This window comes from Pseudonaja textilis, chromosome 1 (assembly GCF_049901715.1).
Source record: "Pseudonaja textilis isolate UNSWEBS1 chromosome 1, rPseTex1.2, whole genome shotgun sequence".
Taxonomy (NCBI): Eukaryota; Metazoa; Chordata; class Lepidosauria; order Squamata; family Elapidae; genus Pseudonaja; species Pseudonaja textilis.
In genome coordinates, this window is record NC_141990.1 from 36,601,675 (window position 1) to 36,619,107 (window position 17,433).

The window sequence follows — 17,433 nt, forward strand, 5'->3', positions numbered from 1 at the left end:
CATTCTGTCAGCACACGAAATACTCTGCTATGTAAAAGTTATGGAATCCTGACATAAAGCTGTATTTTAAACTTCCTTACAGTTTATTGGTACAGTGTAGCACATCTTGACATCAAGTTGCAAGTTCTGTAAAGACTCTTCTGCAGACTCTAAGTATATTATTGTGCCTAAAATCTTAAACATGCCTAAATGAAAAACAAAATTGGTCCTCAGGAAAATGAGCAAAGCCCTTGAGAAAAGTTTTTGACATGAAATACAGAATTTTTTAAACTGCTATTTTATCCAACTGTGCTTTTAAAAATAAAACAGTAAGCTATTTGTTTATGCCAAATTGCTGAATGATAAGTCATCTACATGGGGAAATTAAAATACTTCACATCATATTAAATAAAAAGTCCTTTCCAAATCCCTGGTAAAAGTGAGTAATATTTTATAGAGAAATAATAAAGGAAACTATGTCTTCCTTCAGGTGTTCTCCTTATTCACAACACATATAGTACAGATTTATGCCTATGGAGCAATCCCAGGGATTGTATTAAGGTTTTTCTGAATGTATTATATGCTTTAGCACTGAGCATCTTTATGGAATACCAACCTGATGCATATTATTAGGCAGAAATGTGAATCCCCCAACCTGGTGTACATTATTAGGCAGCAATGTGATTAATCATTACAAGGATTGTAATTCAAACTTCTTTAAATTGGGAAAGCATGAAAAAAATTTAAGATTCACTTCTTACCAAAACTGATTAAGAGTCTGTCTTTTGAATTACAATTCAGTAATAAAAATTTGAATGATAGCTTCTCATTAGCTATATAGATGAAAATTGTAACTTTTATAAAAAGTATTCATCCCCTTTTGGATTTTCTGAATTTTTGCATATCTTTGTCACTGATTATTATCAAAGCTTATGATGGGTCTTACTTGATACATGGAAGGAAGTGTGAGAAAACCAATACCAAAGGTTGATGCTTATTTATTTCATAATCAATGTAACCTAAAATTCAGTATACTACTTTGGAAAAACAATTATACATATCAGGCATATAGTTCAATCAATTAAAATGTTAATAAACAGGTTGTGTAAGTACTTTATTCAGTACAAGAAGGACTGATCCTAACCAACTCACCCCAATATATATCTCATGGACTGACATCTCTCACTACAGTGATGTTCTCACCACACAGATTCTAGAGGTATCTTCTGCAACGTCACAAGAAATTTCTGAAGACCTCTGCAAAAAAAAAATTCTGAAAAAAATTACATTTAACTATTTTTAAAGTTCTAAGTTTTCATTGATTTTGAAGATACATCCTTGAAATACAGAAAACCTGGGACAATAATAAATCTTCCAAATAATTATTCTCTTTTGAAAACTACTTCGATAGCTTAGCATAAAATTATCTAGAAACTCACAAATAGAATAACAATATTGAAGGAACTGCAGATCTTCCTTGCCTTAGCCAAAGTCAGTGTTCATGAGTCTACTATAAAAAAATGATAAAAATGGAAATTATGGGACAGTAGGAAAGTGGCTCACTAAGACAAATGACAATCACCTTCTGAAAACTAACACCCGCAATGACTTTCCATAAATCTAGGGACAGATGTATCAAACATGGTATTTTTTTGGCTATATGTCTGTTGGAAACAAAACACTGTATTCCATCGTAAGAATCTTATATTGACTATCAAGGATGGAGGTAGTACTGCCATGGGTTGATAGAGGCTTTGCTGCCTCAATGCCTTGCTTGCTTGCCTTCACTGAAGGAAATATGAATTCTACTTTGGGAATGCTACAAGAGAACATTAGGCCATAAACTGAAGTGGAAGAAGGCAACAATATCAAACATGTAAGTAGTTATGTAAAGGAAGAACAAATCTGATATTTTGGGATAACCAAGTCAAGGTCCAGACCTAAACCTCACAGAAGTATTGTGGCGGGATCCAAAATGGGCTGTTTATACTGGAAAGCTCTTAAATGTTACTGAGTGAACTGTTTGCCATGGAAGAATGTGCCATAATTCTTGCACAGCAATATGAGACTGATCAAGAATTACCGAAAAAACTTTATTGCAATTACTGTAACTAAAGGTAGAGGAACCAGTTTTTGAATCCAGGGGACTATTACTTTTTCACACTAGGAAACTGCCCGTTGGTGACTTTGTTTTCTTTTGCTCTTTTTCCTCTCATGTTTTTATATATGAAATAAAAAGAGCACTAAGGTATGGTGTTACCTGTTCACTTAGATATCTATAAAAACTCCCCATGAGGCTCTGATAACATTTGATATCAAAGTTATACAAAAATCTAAGAAGGAATGAACACTTTTTCATTTCACTAAAAACAATTATTTTGAGGTGTCTATACCAGTGGTCCCCAACCTTTTTTGTGCCACGACCCGGTACCGGCATCACAAAATGATCGGCGTCCCGGTACCGGCATCAGCACACATGACAAGGCAAGGCAAGCTGAGCGACCGGCCAGCCAGCCGTCCCCCGCTTCTCCCCGCCACCTTCAACTCCTCCTTTGTACCTTTGTCAATGGGCTTCGCTTCGGGACGGCTTCGGGATGGTCGCTCGGCTCGCCTTGCCTTGGGTGCTGAAAGAATCCTCGTGCCTTAATTTCGTTTGAAGCCCCCCCCCCCCGTCGATGAAACTAAGGCGCGAGGATTCCTTCAGGACCCAAACGCCGCTTTCCAACCGAAAAAGCTCACCCGGAAGCACTTTCTTGTTAAACAAGATGGCGGCGCCCAGCAAACCGGCGGCCCGGTAGGAAATGTTCCACGGACCGGTACCGGTCCACGGCCCGGTGGTTGGGGACCCCTGGTCTATACAGATAACTGTGAGCAGTTTTAGAATATAAATGAATTTCACAGCAAATCCATTCATAAACTGTAATCACAGTCACAAATGAAGGTGAATGTATATGTACCAGGATAATGTTTCAGGATCCAGTCTGTATTAGTCACCTCTGGTCCTGGTGACTGACCCAGATTGGATCTTGCACTAATCACAGTCCTTGAAATAAACTCTGGAATCTGAGGAAGAAATTTTCAGATATACAAACGCTTCTCCTTGTAATCCTCTTTACATATATGTTATGTAGAAAAAGACATGAAAGCATACACAAATTGACATACACTGTTTCGCCAACCCCACTGTATCACTCCACTGCATTAACCTGGAAATAAGGAGAATCTTTCTGACAGTGAGAACAACCAACCAATGGAACAGCTTGCCCTCGGAAGTTGTGGGAGCGCCATCACTTGAGACTTTCAAGTAGAGATTGGACTCTCATATGTCAGAAATAGTGTAGGGTCTCCTGCTTGGGCAGGGGGCTGGACTTGATGACTTACAAGGTCCCTTCCAACTCTGATTATCTGTTATCTGTTATCCATCACCAAATGTTGTTCCATCTTGTCCCCTACAGTTCAGATGGTTGCGTTACATGTAGAATCTGTCCTGGAGAAGGCTAACATTCATCTGTTTTGAAATTGGTGTAGGGAAGAGGATGAAGGGATCAAATCACACAATTGGAACAAGTAGACTGTTTACATGAATTTTCCCTATCCATGTATTTAGTAAAACAACATGTGAGAAGAACTTCAGACTGGCTATACCCAGTACCATTCTTGAAGGAAATGCTGCCGTTCATCTTTAGATTCAGAAGGAGTGTGAGGACCAGTTACAAATCACATTTTTGTGCTGTTGTAACTTTGAATGTTTGTTAAATGTTGACAACCAGATGGCAGGATAACTTCACCCTACCAGTTTTTTTTTAAAAAAAGAAGCCTTTGGGTGCTAGCTCCATTGCCACATCCTCTTTCCCACCCCTCATCGCAGCCTGGTCCACTTAGACCTCCTTTGGAAAGCAGCCACTCCACCACATGACTTTCCTACATGGAGGCTATGTGGTACCATGCTAGAAGTGGGAAAGTATCATAGGCCTCTGTACCATATAAAGAAGGCAAGGAGTGCATTGGATCCAAATGCAATTATCCAGGGCCATAATGCCCCACCTTCCCAGCTCACACCTGGCACCTTGCTTAATCACCATTATGACTTGCAGCCATAATGGACAAGCTCCATTATAGTTGTAAGTCAAAGACTTAAAGCTGATTTATGCAGCTATAATTCCACTTGCTGCTTCAAACAGGGGATGCACCAGCAAAGTTTACTGTCCAGAATAATTTCCCCTTTCAAGGTTACCAAAGAACAAATGATGTTTAAAATGTTTAAGCCATGATGCTTCCTAAAAACAAAAAGCAAGTTATAGACAAATTGAAAAGCAAAGTTCCAATACTGATCTCAAGAAGATCTCCCAATTTATGTCATCAGTCGTGAGAAATGGCCATAAATTCCACCTTTTTTTTTCTTTCAGTTATTGGTTCACTCCCTAAATGCCAAGTTTAATGATAACTCTTTTAAAGAAACTTGTCCACCATCTTTAAAAGTCCAAATAATAAGGCTGTCCACAATTTTTTAAATAGGTTCCGAACAGCCTTCATATGGAAGACAGCTGGGGAGGCCTTATTTTACAATCTCCTTTGATAACACTGCTATCCAATGGTCCAAATATCTTTATTGAAGTTTACTTGTTGGTGTTATATTATAAGCAATGTGCTGCATTGCATCTTGCTTATTCTTTATATTTCTTAACACACATCGCTTGATGTAGAAAAGAAAAAAAAGACTTCAACTACACTTTTTGTTGGATCACTGTATTTTAATTGTGATTATATCATCCCTCCAGCATGAAATGAATTGTATGTAAGGTTAATCTTGAATATACTATTGATGTATTTTGCTGTGTAAATGTTTTCATGAGCCAAAAGGAAGGAAGGAAGGAAGGAAGGAAGGAAGGAAGGAAGGAAGGAAGGAAGGAAAGAAAGAAAGAAAGAAAGAAAGAAAGAAAGAAAGAAAGAGAAAGAAAAGAAAGATCCATATAAAGGATTGTTCTCAGAATCAATTTATATTGTGTCAGTATAATTAAAATGAGACTGTCAAGGTGATGCAAAGTGCCACCTAGCCTTTGATTCACAATGAAGACCTGTATAAGATTTTTAATGGAAAATTATTTGCTTTACAAAGTTGCTTTCTAACTGATATGAGAGGAAACAGAAGAGCTCTAGTGGTGGTTTTTAAAATCTTAGCAATGGATCATGTAGAATTATTTACAGAAATTAAATTGAACAGCTGCTTTACCCACTCTCTAATGGGACTCATTAAAATCCTGTTTGACACTCCAATAACTCTGTGTGTTTGGTGGTGAGAAAGAGAAAAGTATGTATACTTTAAAGAAATTACAGGATCTGGAAATTAAGATCAAAGGTACAGAATGATCTTAAGGTTGCTCATGCTCCCCACGCTTTCCTGACGGATTAAAGAATGATGAGGATAAGAGAAGAGCATTTTTTTCTCTGCATATCCAAAAATGGCACACAGGAGCTGCAGACTTTCTGCAATCTGATTCTAAAAAGGAAATAAGGAATAAAAAAGATTCATTCAGAGACTGATTTAGGAAGGTGCTTATCAGGTACTTTTTTTGTATCTGGGGTTTTGAAAGTATAGAATCAGTAGCCCTCATAATCATGTTAAAGCAAAATATGAATCTGACTTTCCATATTTTATGAGCTCAACTATTAATTCAACTGAAAAGATATCTACAGACTCACATCCTGAACATAAACTATTTCATCTCCCTCCCTCAGGATGGCGCTATAGGGCATTGTATGCCAAAACAATTAGCGAAAGGGAGTTTTTTCCCCTTCATGGAATCAATCTGCTGAGCACCTAATTCTCACAGTGCTGTCTGATCAGAAATGGTATTCAGCAGGTTTTGACTAGTTCTGGAGAACCGGTAGCAGAAATTTTGAGTACTTCAGAAAACCGGCAAATACCACTTCTGACTGGAGATTTTACAGTGTTCTTCCCCTGCCACGCCCACCAAGCCACACCCACAGAACTGGTAGTAAAAAAAATTGAATCCCACCACTGTGTCTGATGTATATTTTTTCCCATGTGGTATGACTGTAATATTATTATTTATCCTTCTTACTTTCTTTACTCCCCCCTTACTGCTGTTATGATTATTATGTACATTGAGAGCTTCCGCACCAGAGACAAATTCCTTGTGTGTCTAATCACACACAGTATTCTAACTCTAATTTCCATTCTGATTCCATTCTCATTCTCTAATTTCCATTCTACGTGTCTTAGCACGTAGTGCAAACCTAGCAAGTTTTGCTTTATTAAATCACAGTTAAATTATGGTTTAAGATAGTGCGAGAGCCCAACCAGTATAAGGCTGAAGAGAGTATGAGAACAGTTTTATGTATAGCTGCATGTGGACAAAACCTTCATATCACCCTTGATTCCCAAAATAGTTCTAATATTTAACCATGATTTGACTCAAAAATTGAAGAAAACATGGTTCAAAATAAAGACTAGGATGCATAAGGAAATCAGAATGTGTGAGGACAGGATTATAAGTTGTACATGCCAACTAATTCTTCTTTCAATATTGCTTTTGCTCCTATTTCAACTTGACAAATGAGAAGCCTGAGAATATGCATTAGTTGAGGCACTCGATCCGTGATGGCAAACCTATGCCACACATGCTGGAAGTAGCATGCAGAGCCATCTCTCTGAGCATACCAGCCATTGCATGTTGCTCTTTTGGGTTCTGCTGCGCGCATGAGCCATCTGGTCTTCACATGTGTGGGAGCACTGGAAAGCGGAAGAGCAGCTCCCCCAGTGCACACGTGTACACCAGCCAGCTGGTCTTCACACGCACGTGAGCACCAGAAACCGGAAGAGCAGCTCCCCAGAGCTCATGGGCGTGCCACCCAGCTGATCTTTGCACACGTTAGAAACTGGAAGACCAGGTGGCTGGCATGCTTGCATGCACCAGGAAACTAGGCTTCCAGTTTCTGGCACTCTAACGCATAAGGGAGTTGCTCTTTTGGTTTGCGGTGCATGCATACATGCGCTCCCATTTTGGCATTAAGTGCCGAAAAGGTTAGCTACCAATGTGCTAGATGGTACCATTTTAATTACAATTAAATACTTAAAGGCAGAATTAGCAATTATTTATCAAATCATATACTGATTTCATGTTAGGTATCTCTTAATTGTTCTAGAAGTAAGCATCCAATTTCCTTTGATAGATTATTTTCTGTCAACATTTATTTCCTTTTTTGTTTTTTTTTTACTGAATGTTGTGTAGATGTTCTTTATTTCGATATGCTTGTTGATGGCCGATCTGTCTGAGTGCCAGGCTTCCAGGAATTCTTTAGCGTTTTGGGACTTGGCTTGGTCTAGGATCCTCAGTTTCCCAGTTGAAACCTAGTTAAATATGTCCACATGTTGTGAAATTAAGGAATTTTCATCATGTCTTCTCACTGATAGTTGTCCATGGATGCACTCTGTTAGTTTTCTGCCTGTTTGTTTTACGTAGTGGCTATTGCAGTCCCTATACTATATGTTGTAGGTGACTCCTGTTTTTTCTTCCGGTACTGTTGGGTAATTTGGTTTACTTAGGTTATTTTGGAGGGCTTTAGTTGGTTTGTGTGCTACAGTGATGCCATATAGTTGTTATCAATAGACAATACCTTTTTATTATTATTTTTTATTGTGCTCAATTTCTAAAATGTTTTATGACTAAACCAAAAGGAATTAGTGGATTCCAGCAGAAATATAAATAATACATATTGTTTCTAAATTCATAGATATTAAATGTTTTAATTGAAATAAATGTAAATATAATTTTATAATTTATTTCATTATTTGACATTTTTTCCCCTAGTATTTGTTATTCTCACTCGGATATGTTTTCATTTCGGGCCAAATATGAAAATGTTGTGTTATTGACTTCAGGAACAAAATGTAAGTTGAGGGAATTTTTGGAAGCATTTTCTTTATAATAAGTTTTCATATTTTTCATTTTTTTCAGAAGCTATTGGTCTAAACTGGATTGCTGAATTTGTTAAAGACACTGGAAAAACTATAAGAAGTTTGTTTAATCTATATATTACTAAAACTCTTGTTTCCTTATCCTTTAACTGGACGAAATGGTGCATCATGGGACAACTATTTTTGAACCAAGGTACTTCAAATGGGTTAACTTATAGAAGGAATCCAAAACCTGTGACCTATAATTTCCATGGAATTAAAATTTGGCAAGTTTTATAAAACAGTTTAGGATATAAAATATTATCACAAAACAGTTTATGACCTAATGCCAAATGTCATAAAACATTTCTTGTACTGATGTTTGACAATGCTTTACAGTTCAACATGGGTTATTTTCAAGGTAGATACAGTGAAGGCAACACATTAGAAGCTCTTTCACTGTTGTACGCTTTGAAGAATCTGGTAAGGAATTATCTTTGAAAGTATGAGCCAATGGCTCACAGGTTTTCTAGTTACTTGTAATTAGTTACAAATATTGAACAACTTTGTACTTCATTTAAAGGTTCAGAATAGTTAAGTATACATTATTTTCCTTAGTTTTTAAAAATATGTTGTTTAACTTCTCACAATTCATTCCAGCACTTTTGAATATTAGAACTCAAATTGACATTATTCAGCAGAGGTTCCTGACAAACAACCTATACTCTACCCTATATTCCATTTCTGTCTGGAAATCTTGTATACTTCAATGACTAACACGTATCATTTGAAAAAAAGTCCTACCTTCAAGGCAACTAGAAGGCCCACAAACTTCCTCTCATCTTTTGAAAGTATTACTATAAGTAGTAATAAAGAACAGCATACTAAATACAGTATTGTAAGCAATAATAAAGTTTTACAATCTGTTTTGATCAGATTGGGGAAGAAATCTGTTCCTTCAGAATTGCAAAATTCTGTTAATGTAGCCTTGCAATAGTGTAAAATTACCTCCTCTAGTTTGTTTCCCATCTGGTTTACCTGGCAGGGCTGACAAATTGGATGGACAAACAGCTAGACAAACTGATACTACTGGAGGATCCCCAATCTAGCATTCAACAGGCATACTGAATTGCAAACATTATCATACCCAATCAACAGGACCATTGTCTATGGTTGTCTTTTTAATGATATATGGCATCTTGGTGTCTTTGGTCAAAAGTTGTGTTTTCTGGCTGAGTTGAGTTCTACCCACCATTTTGAGACATGCCTTGGGATAACTCCTCAGGGAAAACTCAAATCTGAAAATGAAGTTGATTTTCAACATTTTCCACCCTGGGGAACATGAAAATGAGGTTCTTTTCGAAATCTGAGCTCTGCATCAAAAGTTGCATTTTCTGGCTGAATTCAGAGCTACCCACCATTTTGAGATATGCCTTGGGATAACTCCTCAGGGAAAGCTCAGATCCGAAAATGAAGTGGATTTTCAACGTTTTCCACCCTGGAGAAAACTAACATTCAATACATTTTCTCCTTAAGTATATAAGATTGATCTCTAAATTACTTTTTTTTACCAAAGCTTTGCTCAGTCCCAAATTTCTTTGATTCTAGTCATGGAACTGCATTGTACTTGTGCTTTAATAACATTTTTAACTATTTCGTTCAGAAGGGTCATCATTATGGTTTAGGTTTACATGTGCTAATTTTTTATTTTATTGAATAACTATCATGCATTTTCTTATTATTTATTAAATAATAAAGTATTTATTTCCTGTAGTTTAATACTACAGTGTTTTTAAAGAATCATTGTATATTTGTCAAGCTCAATGTACTTTTCAATGCTTATTGTCCATCCTCACAATCAGCCAGGCTATGGGAAATCTATTATCACTAAACAGGAACAGAACAGTAACTAAACTGCATAACTGGCAGAGAATATCATCTCCTTTGCCTAACATTCCATCTCTAGCAGTTGCCAACCAACCATTGCCATAAAGAGTGGGATGGTAGTTCTTGTTTGTACATAGTAGTTGGTTGGAGAGTTACTTGACTTCCTTAACATAATCAATTGTACTCATGACAACTGCCCTCCATCATCAGCTGTTGTTCTTGGGATCCTGAATGGCATTCTGCTCTATTAATATTGTTGTATCAGGAGAATACACATTTGTGGCTTTGGCTTATTAGTGATAGCTTTCAATGTAGAAATTTAATAGTACAATATCCATTTGGGAATATCTGTGCAGTATTTTTAAAAACATAGTTGGATTTGGTATGAACTGTGTTGCTAATTGTTCCAGGATATGATGTGTTAGAAATAGCATGTCTGTTCTAGATAGTATCTTGAAAGTATAGGAAGTCCGTGGATTATGATTCTAATTGGGACCAGGATTTTCATCAAGTGAATAGGTCATGCAAAACACATGACTGCACTGCTTAACAGTTTCAGCAGTCTCAGTTGTGCTCATGGGATGCTGTAACTGATCATAAATGCGGGTTGTTACCGAGCATCTAAATTTTGATCACATTACCAAGAGGATGTTGCAATGGCCAGAATTTCAAGGATTGGTCATAACTACCAGTTAACTATCAGCAATATCATAACTTTGAAAGATTACTAAATGCCTGGGTGTAGTTTAAGGACTAATAGTATTCTTCAAGTGAAAAAAGTGTTTCATCTAAGTTATAGATTATGCATGGATTTAGTGGCTCAAAGGATATACCTCATGAAATGATGGACAATTCTCCTTGGCTGAGTGGTTGCATAAGTTCATAGCATTTGGAGAATTTATGAGCCCTCCACACTGTGGTAAGTGGGTAGGTGCAGCAGTTTAGAAAAACATGAAACATAGTCAGTTGGTGAATATAAACCATACATCCATTTAATATAACCATTGCCAAGGCTCTGAGAGAGTTTACCTCCCATAGACGCACATACTGTTGGAAAGATGTAGTTGAAATTATTATGGTTAAGAGCATCAAATCGGATGTGAAAAACCAAAATAATTTAGTAAGAAATGTCATATATATGACCAAGATACTGAAGATGATTTTGAGATGGGAATAAAATTAAATAGCTACCTAAAGAAAGATCTACTATAGTAATTTGTGATATTTTGTTCTAATTATAACATAAATGTATATATGTTCTAAATATAATGGATTGGATTTTTACACATTCTAAATTGTCTTAAGAGTAATAGGTCATAGAAAAAAAAATCAGAGGAATAACCTTTGATATAAATCTGTAGGTACACCCATGTGGTTTCTGTAGTCCAAGAAAATTTATTGCAAATGTGTTAGCCTTAATACTAATCTTTGTGGTTTTTCATGAAATGGAGTAATCTTGACCTTGCAGAGGTGGGGGGGGATAAGTTATAATTAAATGCATTAAAACAAGTACATTATCATGAAAATAGATATAAAGGAGTAAGAATTTAAATATTGTCATAAAAGCAATTTGTAAAGATTAAAAATGATCAGGAAAATAAAAAGGGCATTTGCCAAAGACACATTAATATAAACAGCAAGTAAATTTCTAATCCAAGATCACAAAAACTGAGTAGGCTCTTTAACACAGCAGATGAAGGAGGGTCTAACAGATAAATATGTTAACAACTTAAATGCTAGGTGGTGTAGCTTTAAAAAAGGGGACATTTTTAAATTGTCTGGACAAACTCAACTGACTGATGCACCTCACTAGATATTTCCAATACTGTTATTTTAAAACAGAATAGCTTTTAGGAAAAGGGACTGAACCCACAAAATATATATTGGCCCCTCATCTGAGAAAAGCTATGCTCACCTACTCCAGAATACTGTAGTATGCAAACAGAAGGGAAGAGAGCCACCCGGAAAAAACATCAAGAATCCCCCCCAATGGAGACCATTTTCCAAAAAGTATTTCATACCTACCCTTTTATTCTATGCTCCTTGATATATTTTCAGCCTCCCTGAAAACCGAAGGGTCCCAGATGAGCCAAGCTGTCAAACCAAATCCCGTTTCAGAACTAAATCACCCTTTCTCTTCTGCTCCACCACCTTCCTCCCCACTCAGGAACTGATTAATCATTTCTTTGGAGCTGAGATAATCATTTTATAATAATTACATTAGTATCCCATGCTCCTTCACTTCCATTCGTTCTCGAAAAACTGAAGTCTTCTGTTTTTTTTTCTGGCAGGAAGGCAATTTTTGAACTCTTTGTATCTTTGACCCAGTTCTAAGACGGAACCTCAATTACTTTCCCCCTTTCCTTGAACCTAGAATTCAGCTCTGAACAAATTAAGAGACTTTCCTGCCCTGAACCCCGCTCCCAAGCCTTCCCCGCACTTCGTTGGCCTGTCGCTTCTCAGCTTTTTATACAGCCCCCTTTCTCTACGGCCTCCTCTTGCCACCCCACCCCGCTGTCTCTCCTCCCACTAGTTTTCTCGTCTTCCTCCGTCTCCCTCCCTCTCCGCTCCTTTTTTTCTCCACCTCTTCAATACCAGCCGCCCCTCGGCCTGAACATGCAAGCCTCGCCACCATTGGCCAAGCAGCCTCATCCTTTCCATGCGGGACGCGCGGATTGGGTGAGCCACGGCTTGTCGCCTTGCCCGTTGTGAGAGTGTAGAGTGGGGACGGGGAGAGGGAGGGCCTTTTTTCCTCCTCCCCCTCTCTCTCCCTCGCTCTGTCTCTCTCTCTCCCTCTCTCTCTCTGGCAGTGTCCATGGCTCCTCCTGCCACGGAGAGGCGACGGGCTTAAACCGAAGCCGGGTCGGCTGTGGGTGACTCCCTTGAGAGAGACCTTCTTGGGGGGGCTGGGGAGGGGTGGGAGGGAAAAGCGCGAGCTCCCGAGTAGGGGGAAGGGGGTCACCAGCGGCACGAGCATCCCCCTCGTTAACCGCCGGCGGCGGCGGAGAGATCCGGGCGGCAACTGAGGCATAGGAGGAGGCGCCTTCCTTTTCTCTGAGCGAGCTCCTCTGGGCCGGTCTCCTCAGCCAGGAAGCCTTCCTTCCCCCTCTCCTCCTCCTCCTCCTCCTCCCCCCCCCACCTCCCCTCCCCAAGTCTCGTTGCCGGAGGAGCGACCCCCTCTCCTCCCCCCGCCCGAACCGGCAAATGAACTCGGTCCGAGCCGCCAACAGGAGACCCAGGCGAGTGTCCAGGCCGCGCCCGGTGCAGCAGCCGCCGCCACCGCCGCCACCGCCTCCTCCTGTTCAGCCGCCTCAGCAGCAGCAGCAGCAGCAACCACTGCAACTGCCGCCGCCACCTCCACCGCCACCGCCGCCGGAGAGGAACAACAACAACGCCGTAGCTGCCGCCGCAGCCGCTATCGCCGCTGGGGAACGGGGTAAGAAGGAGGGAGAGGGAGGGGCGGCAAGGACAAGGGCGGCAAAGGGGCGCGGGCAGAGGAGAGACGGCGAAGCGGGTGGGGTTCCTTTTCTCCCCCACCCCCATCACCCTTTCTGCAAGCCCTAGATACGCTCTCCCCGTTCCGTGGACCTGTTAGGGACATAGGCCGCGCTTTGTTTGGCTCGGGCCCTCCTTGAGCTTGGGATTGCCAATAAACTACGGGTCCCTCTCAGGTACTTTTGGGTGGGTGGGGGCTGTTGAATAGAGAGCACAGAGCCTCCTCTCGGTTCCCCGAGGAGAGAGGAAAAGGGAGAGCGAGAGGACGAAGAAGGCCCCGGTCCTTTTCCACCTTCTCCTCGGTGGTTTATTTTAGCCGTGGGAGGAAAAAGCTTCCCCCTGGTGTCTGGGACACGGTGTGTATCCCAGTAACTTGTGTTGACACCTTTCCTTTTATTCTCTTTAATCATCATCATCTCCTCCTCCACGGCCGCTCTCCCCTCCCTCTCCCTCCCCTTCCCCCCCTCGGTTTTTCTCTCTTTTTGTAATGGTGTCTCATGGAGACAAGAACTGCTCTCTCACCCCCTCCCCTTCCTCTTCCTCTCTCCCTCTCTCGTCCCTCGCCCTGCCCCAGTGTTTTTGCTGCGCAGTTTGCATGGCTTTGGTTACCCGGATCCCGAAGGAAAAAATGATCCGAGATAGGGAGGGATCCGGAGGGTGGCATGAAAGAAAGGAATTGCAGACCCCCCATCCCTACATAGGCGGCGTTTTTGTCGGGGTAGATCATCGGCCATTTATCTGCTTCCTTCTCTTTCCCCTTCTCGCCCCCTTCAGTCTGTCGCACCACTCTCACACACTGGCCTAAATAAAAAACCCACAAATATTTGTTCCTGGTGTCGGGCTGCTGCGGGTGGCGGTAGAGAAGCCTTCGTCGTTTTTCCGCGCGTGTGAAGGTTTCAGTTCCCTGCTTGTCGGTCGGGGCCTAGCATAAAAATATTAAGATTGAAACCAATTAGACAAGCACCATTGTTTGAAAGAATTGGAAATGTAATCATGAAAGGGATTCCTGCTTTCCTTCGTTCTCTAATGGAAAATTTACATGATCGCCGGAAAAATGAAATAAATTCCAGATCTGGGTGTCTGGGGGCGGGGGCAAGTGTTGGAAAAGGAGGAGGAGGGCGATCATTTTCTCACTAGGCTGCGTAACTGTTGCCATATTAATTGGCTAGGTTTCTCTCCCAGTGTTGGTGTGCTGTCGTCGCAGGGTTATTTTCTAAAGGAGAAGAACGGGTGGGATCGTAGGAGACATTTTGCATGTATTATCCATTGGGTTGGATTTTAATTTTTTATGCACTGGGTGTCGCACCTTTCTCATGATTTAAAGGAAAATGACCTATGAATTTGGTCGATTAATAAAACACCTTTAGCTGTTGTTAGAAGAATGTCTTTTGTTTGAGTATGTAGGAATAATTTACTAGGAATAAAATGCTAGATTTCAAAAGTATATGGTGATATAGTTTGTTTGTTTTAAAAAAATATGTAAGTGAGCGATTGTTAACTCGGAACTTGTTCATAAAGAATCCGAGGATGCTTTTAATTCAGTTCTGTCTATTCCTCACATTCATCCAATCAAACAAGAATGTTGCAGGAACCAGATTATTTTTAGAATATGTTGGGGTTTCTTGCCTATAGAGTTTGTGTAAAACTTAAAAACAATTCTGATACCAATTACATAATTATTAATGTTCTAATGTACCATTTGAAACAAAATCACTTCCTTCTTTTGAATATCATAGACTTTTTGCTTTTTGGATTTATAATAATTTCTAAATAGTTTAGCAAATTTTGTGAATTGTGAACAATACAACTAAAGTAATGTTGCATTTCGTTTGCTTACTGCTTGACTGAGAATTTTAACATAAATGAACTAAATATTAGATTTCAGAAGTAGCATTCAGGCAGTAATGATTAGCTCCTGGAAATTATTTTTCCTGTAACACATTAAAATTGGATAATATCCTTGTGTTTATGTCAAACATAAATATTCATGCTGCAACTAAGACAAAAAGTACAGCTAGTTAATCATAGCAGGTCAAATGAAGGAGGTTTTATGAAGCTAGATCAATGATTAACATATACAAATGCAGACATTTAATTCATTGAAGAAGTGTTAGAGTAGCGAATTTATAAAAATGTAACTTTAAAGTGCTTCAATAAGATTTTAATCTAACATCATTAAAAGTCTTTAGCTAATAGTATGTTTTTGATTTTCTGGTATTTTAAATTCCTACTTAAATCTTTAAAGCTTTTGGTATAATGTATGTATGTGGTTAGATAGGTATTTATTTATTTATTTGTTGGGTGTTTGGTTGGTTGTCCATCTTGGAATTCAGGCATGAATAAGATTCTTAATAAATAAAGACTTAAGTTGTAAAAATATTACAAATTCAATTTGTTCCCTAAACCTGTTTAAAAGAAAGCCTACCAAAGGATGGTTGACAGGAATTTTAAGAGAAACCAACCAAATGAAAGAGTAAATGTAAGATACATTTATTAACTTATAATAAGACAAAAAGATAAATTACACCCCATGTAAGAAATTAATAAATTTTAGACTTTCATCATAGCCCAGAATCAATAATTTATTCAGGAAAGTTTAAAAAAAAACTTGAATTTGGCCTGATATTTTTGTCTAAAATTTAGATCTGTTTTTCAGTTTGTTTGGACTGTTGTATTAGCTTGGTCTGAATGTTCAAATGACAATGATAATTTCATCATATAAATGATTTAATTGACAGGGTTGGAATGAAGTATTTATTTCCTTGCTCAACACATTGTAAAAATAGTGATGATTTAGATTTGAGATGAACATATTCAATCGTGGTAACTTGCAAATATTAAAAAAAATGAAGCTATGTGTAATCTTGAGCATTGTCCAAAGCATAGATGAATTATATAATACCGAATTGATAGTTCTGACTTTTGCTTATTTATTCCCAATTAATTGTTATCCTCTAAATATTCTGAATCAGTTATTTCAAAATGATATACAGAAATTTTTTTTTTAATTGAGATAAATGTAAAAAAGTTGCTTTGATGGTATTTGAAGTTTGATTTTACAGATTTAGAGTGCTAAATAAGCAACAGTTGTTCAATTTTGCAAAAGGATGTCCACACAACCCAATTTCTCTATAGTTACTTTTGTTAGCTTCTGGACAATACTTTTATTGATTTATTTATCTTTTAATATAAATTATATGTAGCCAATCAAAAACAGTACTGCTAAAGGAGTGTTGGTTGACCTCCATGTTTCAATGAACGTTTTAGCATGCATTCTAATACTCATATGGATAGTATTATTTTAGTAAATAGTATACATACTGACACCTGTATCTGCACATGGAGCTCTTTAGCTCAGTTGTGGTGATAGAATAAAATCTGGACTGGTTTTTAATCAGCCATGAATATAGATTTTAAACATGTAGTTGCCTCTTCATAAATAAATAGTATGTGAAGATAATTTGTACGAATTATATAGCTAAATATAGTCTTCGTATTAATATTAAAAAATTTTAGCCTAATGCATTTTGTTCATTTTTGCTTGTATGATAACGTATGGTTCATGTGAGTTAATCTGTATATGATAGAATTTGCTACGGATAAATTAGCATTTCACACATACCCAATAAACCAAAAGCAAATCCAGATTAAATTTATGCAAAAAGTTTCATATTCAATATGTGATGTATTTTCAGTATTAAAAATATTTCTGCAGATTCTTACATAAGAATATATGCTGACAGGAGGGTGGAGCTCCAACACCTCTGGTGGTCACAGATGTAGCCTTTGACTTTTTATTAAGATTTATTGGCAGTGGTATATAAGAGGAAATTCTATTTCACAGTGTACCAGTTATGCTCATTTCACAATGCTAAAATAAAAGTGAAATAATTAGAAGACAGCTTAATGAAGCCAGATATGTACAGATTGAAAAGTATTTATCTGCACTAAAGTTTTAAGAACATTAATTCAGACAAAATGCATGATATAATGAGTTGTGTTTTTATATTATCTAATAGCTATAATCACCTATTTGAGGGAGGGGAAATTGCATATATGAATTCAATATAGTGACAATGTATTTTTCATAAAGTTTGATATTTGTATATATTTGTCAGAATGTGCACTTAAAAATAAATTTCTGTTTGTATCAT

General features: G+C 38.2%; 1 protein-coding gene and 1 long non-coding RNA gene across 5 annotated transcripts in view; one reads left to right on the forward strand and one right to left on the reverse strand.

Annotated features, from left to right (window-relative positions):
- Positions 1-962: 962 nt before the first annotated feature.
- On the reverse strand, positions 963-12,273 carry LOC113433415 (uncharacterized). Its single transcript, XR_015743153.1, has 2 exons — positions 11,810-12,273; positions 963-1,236 (listed from the first exon to the last, which is right to left on the reverse strand). It is a non-coding gene; the product is annotated as an uncharacterized LOC113433415 (long non-coding RNA).
- Positions 12,274-12,582: 309 nt separating this feature from the next.
- FBXO11 (F-box protein 11) overlaps positions 12,583-17,433 on the forward strand; it is an 88,421-nt gene continuing 83,570 nt past the window's right edge. For 2 of the 4 annotated variants that reach the window (XM_026696000.2, XM_087931027.1), the window contains exon 1: positions 12,583-13,220. In XM_026696000.2, coding sequence (XP_026551785.1) covers positions 12,989-13,220 — 232 coding nt within the window. In that variant the 5' untranslated portion in view covers positions 12,583-12,988. Of the gene's footprint in view, positions 13,221-13,337; positions 13,456-17,433 lie in introns of those variants that run through there. The other 2 variants (XM_087931023.1, XM_087931031.1) reach the window with 2 other exon arrangements.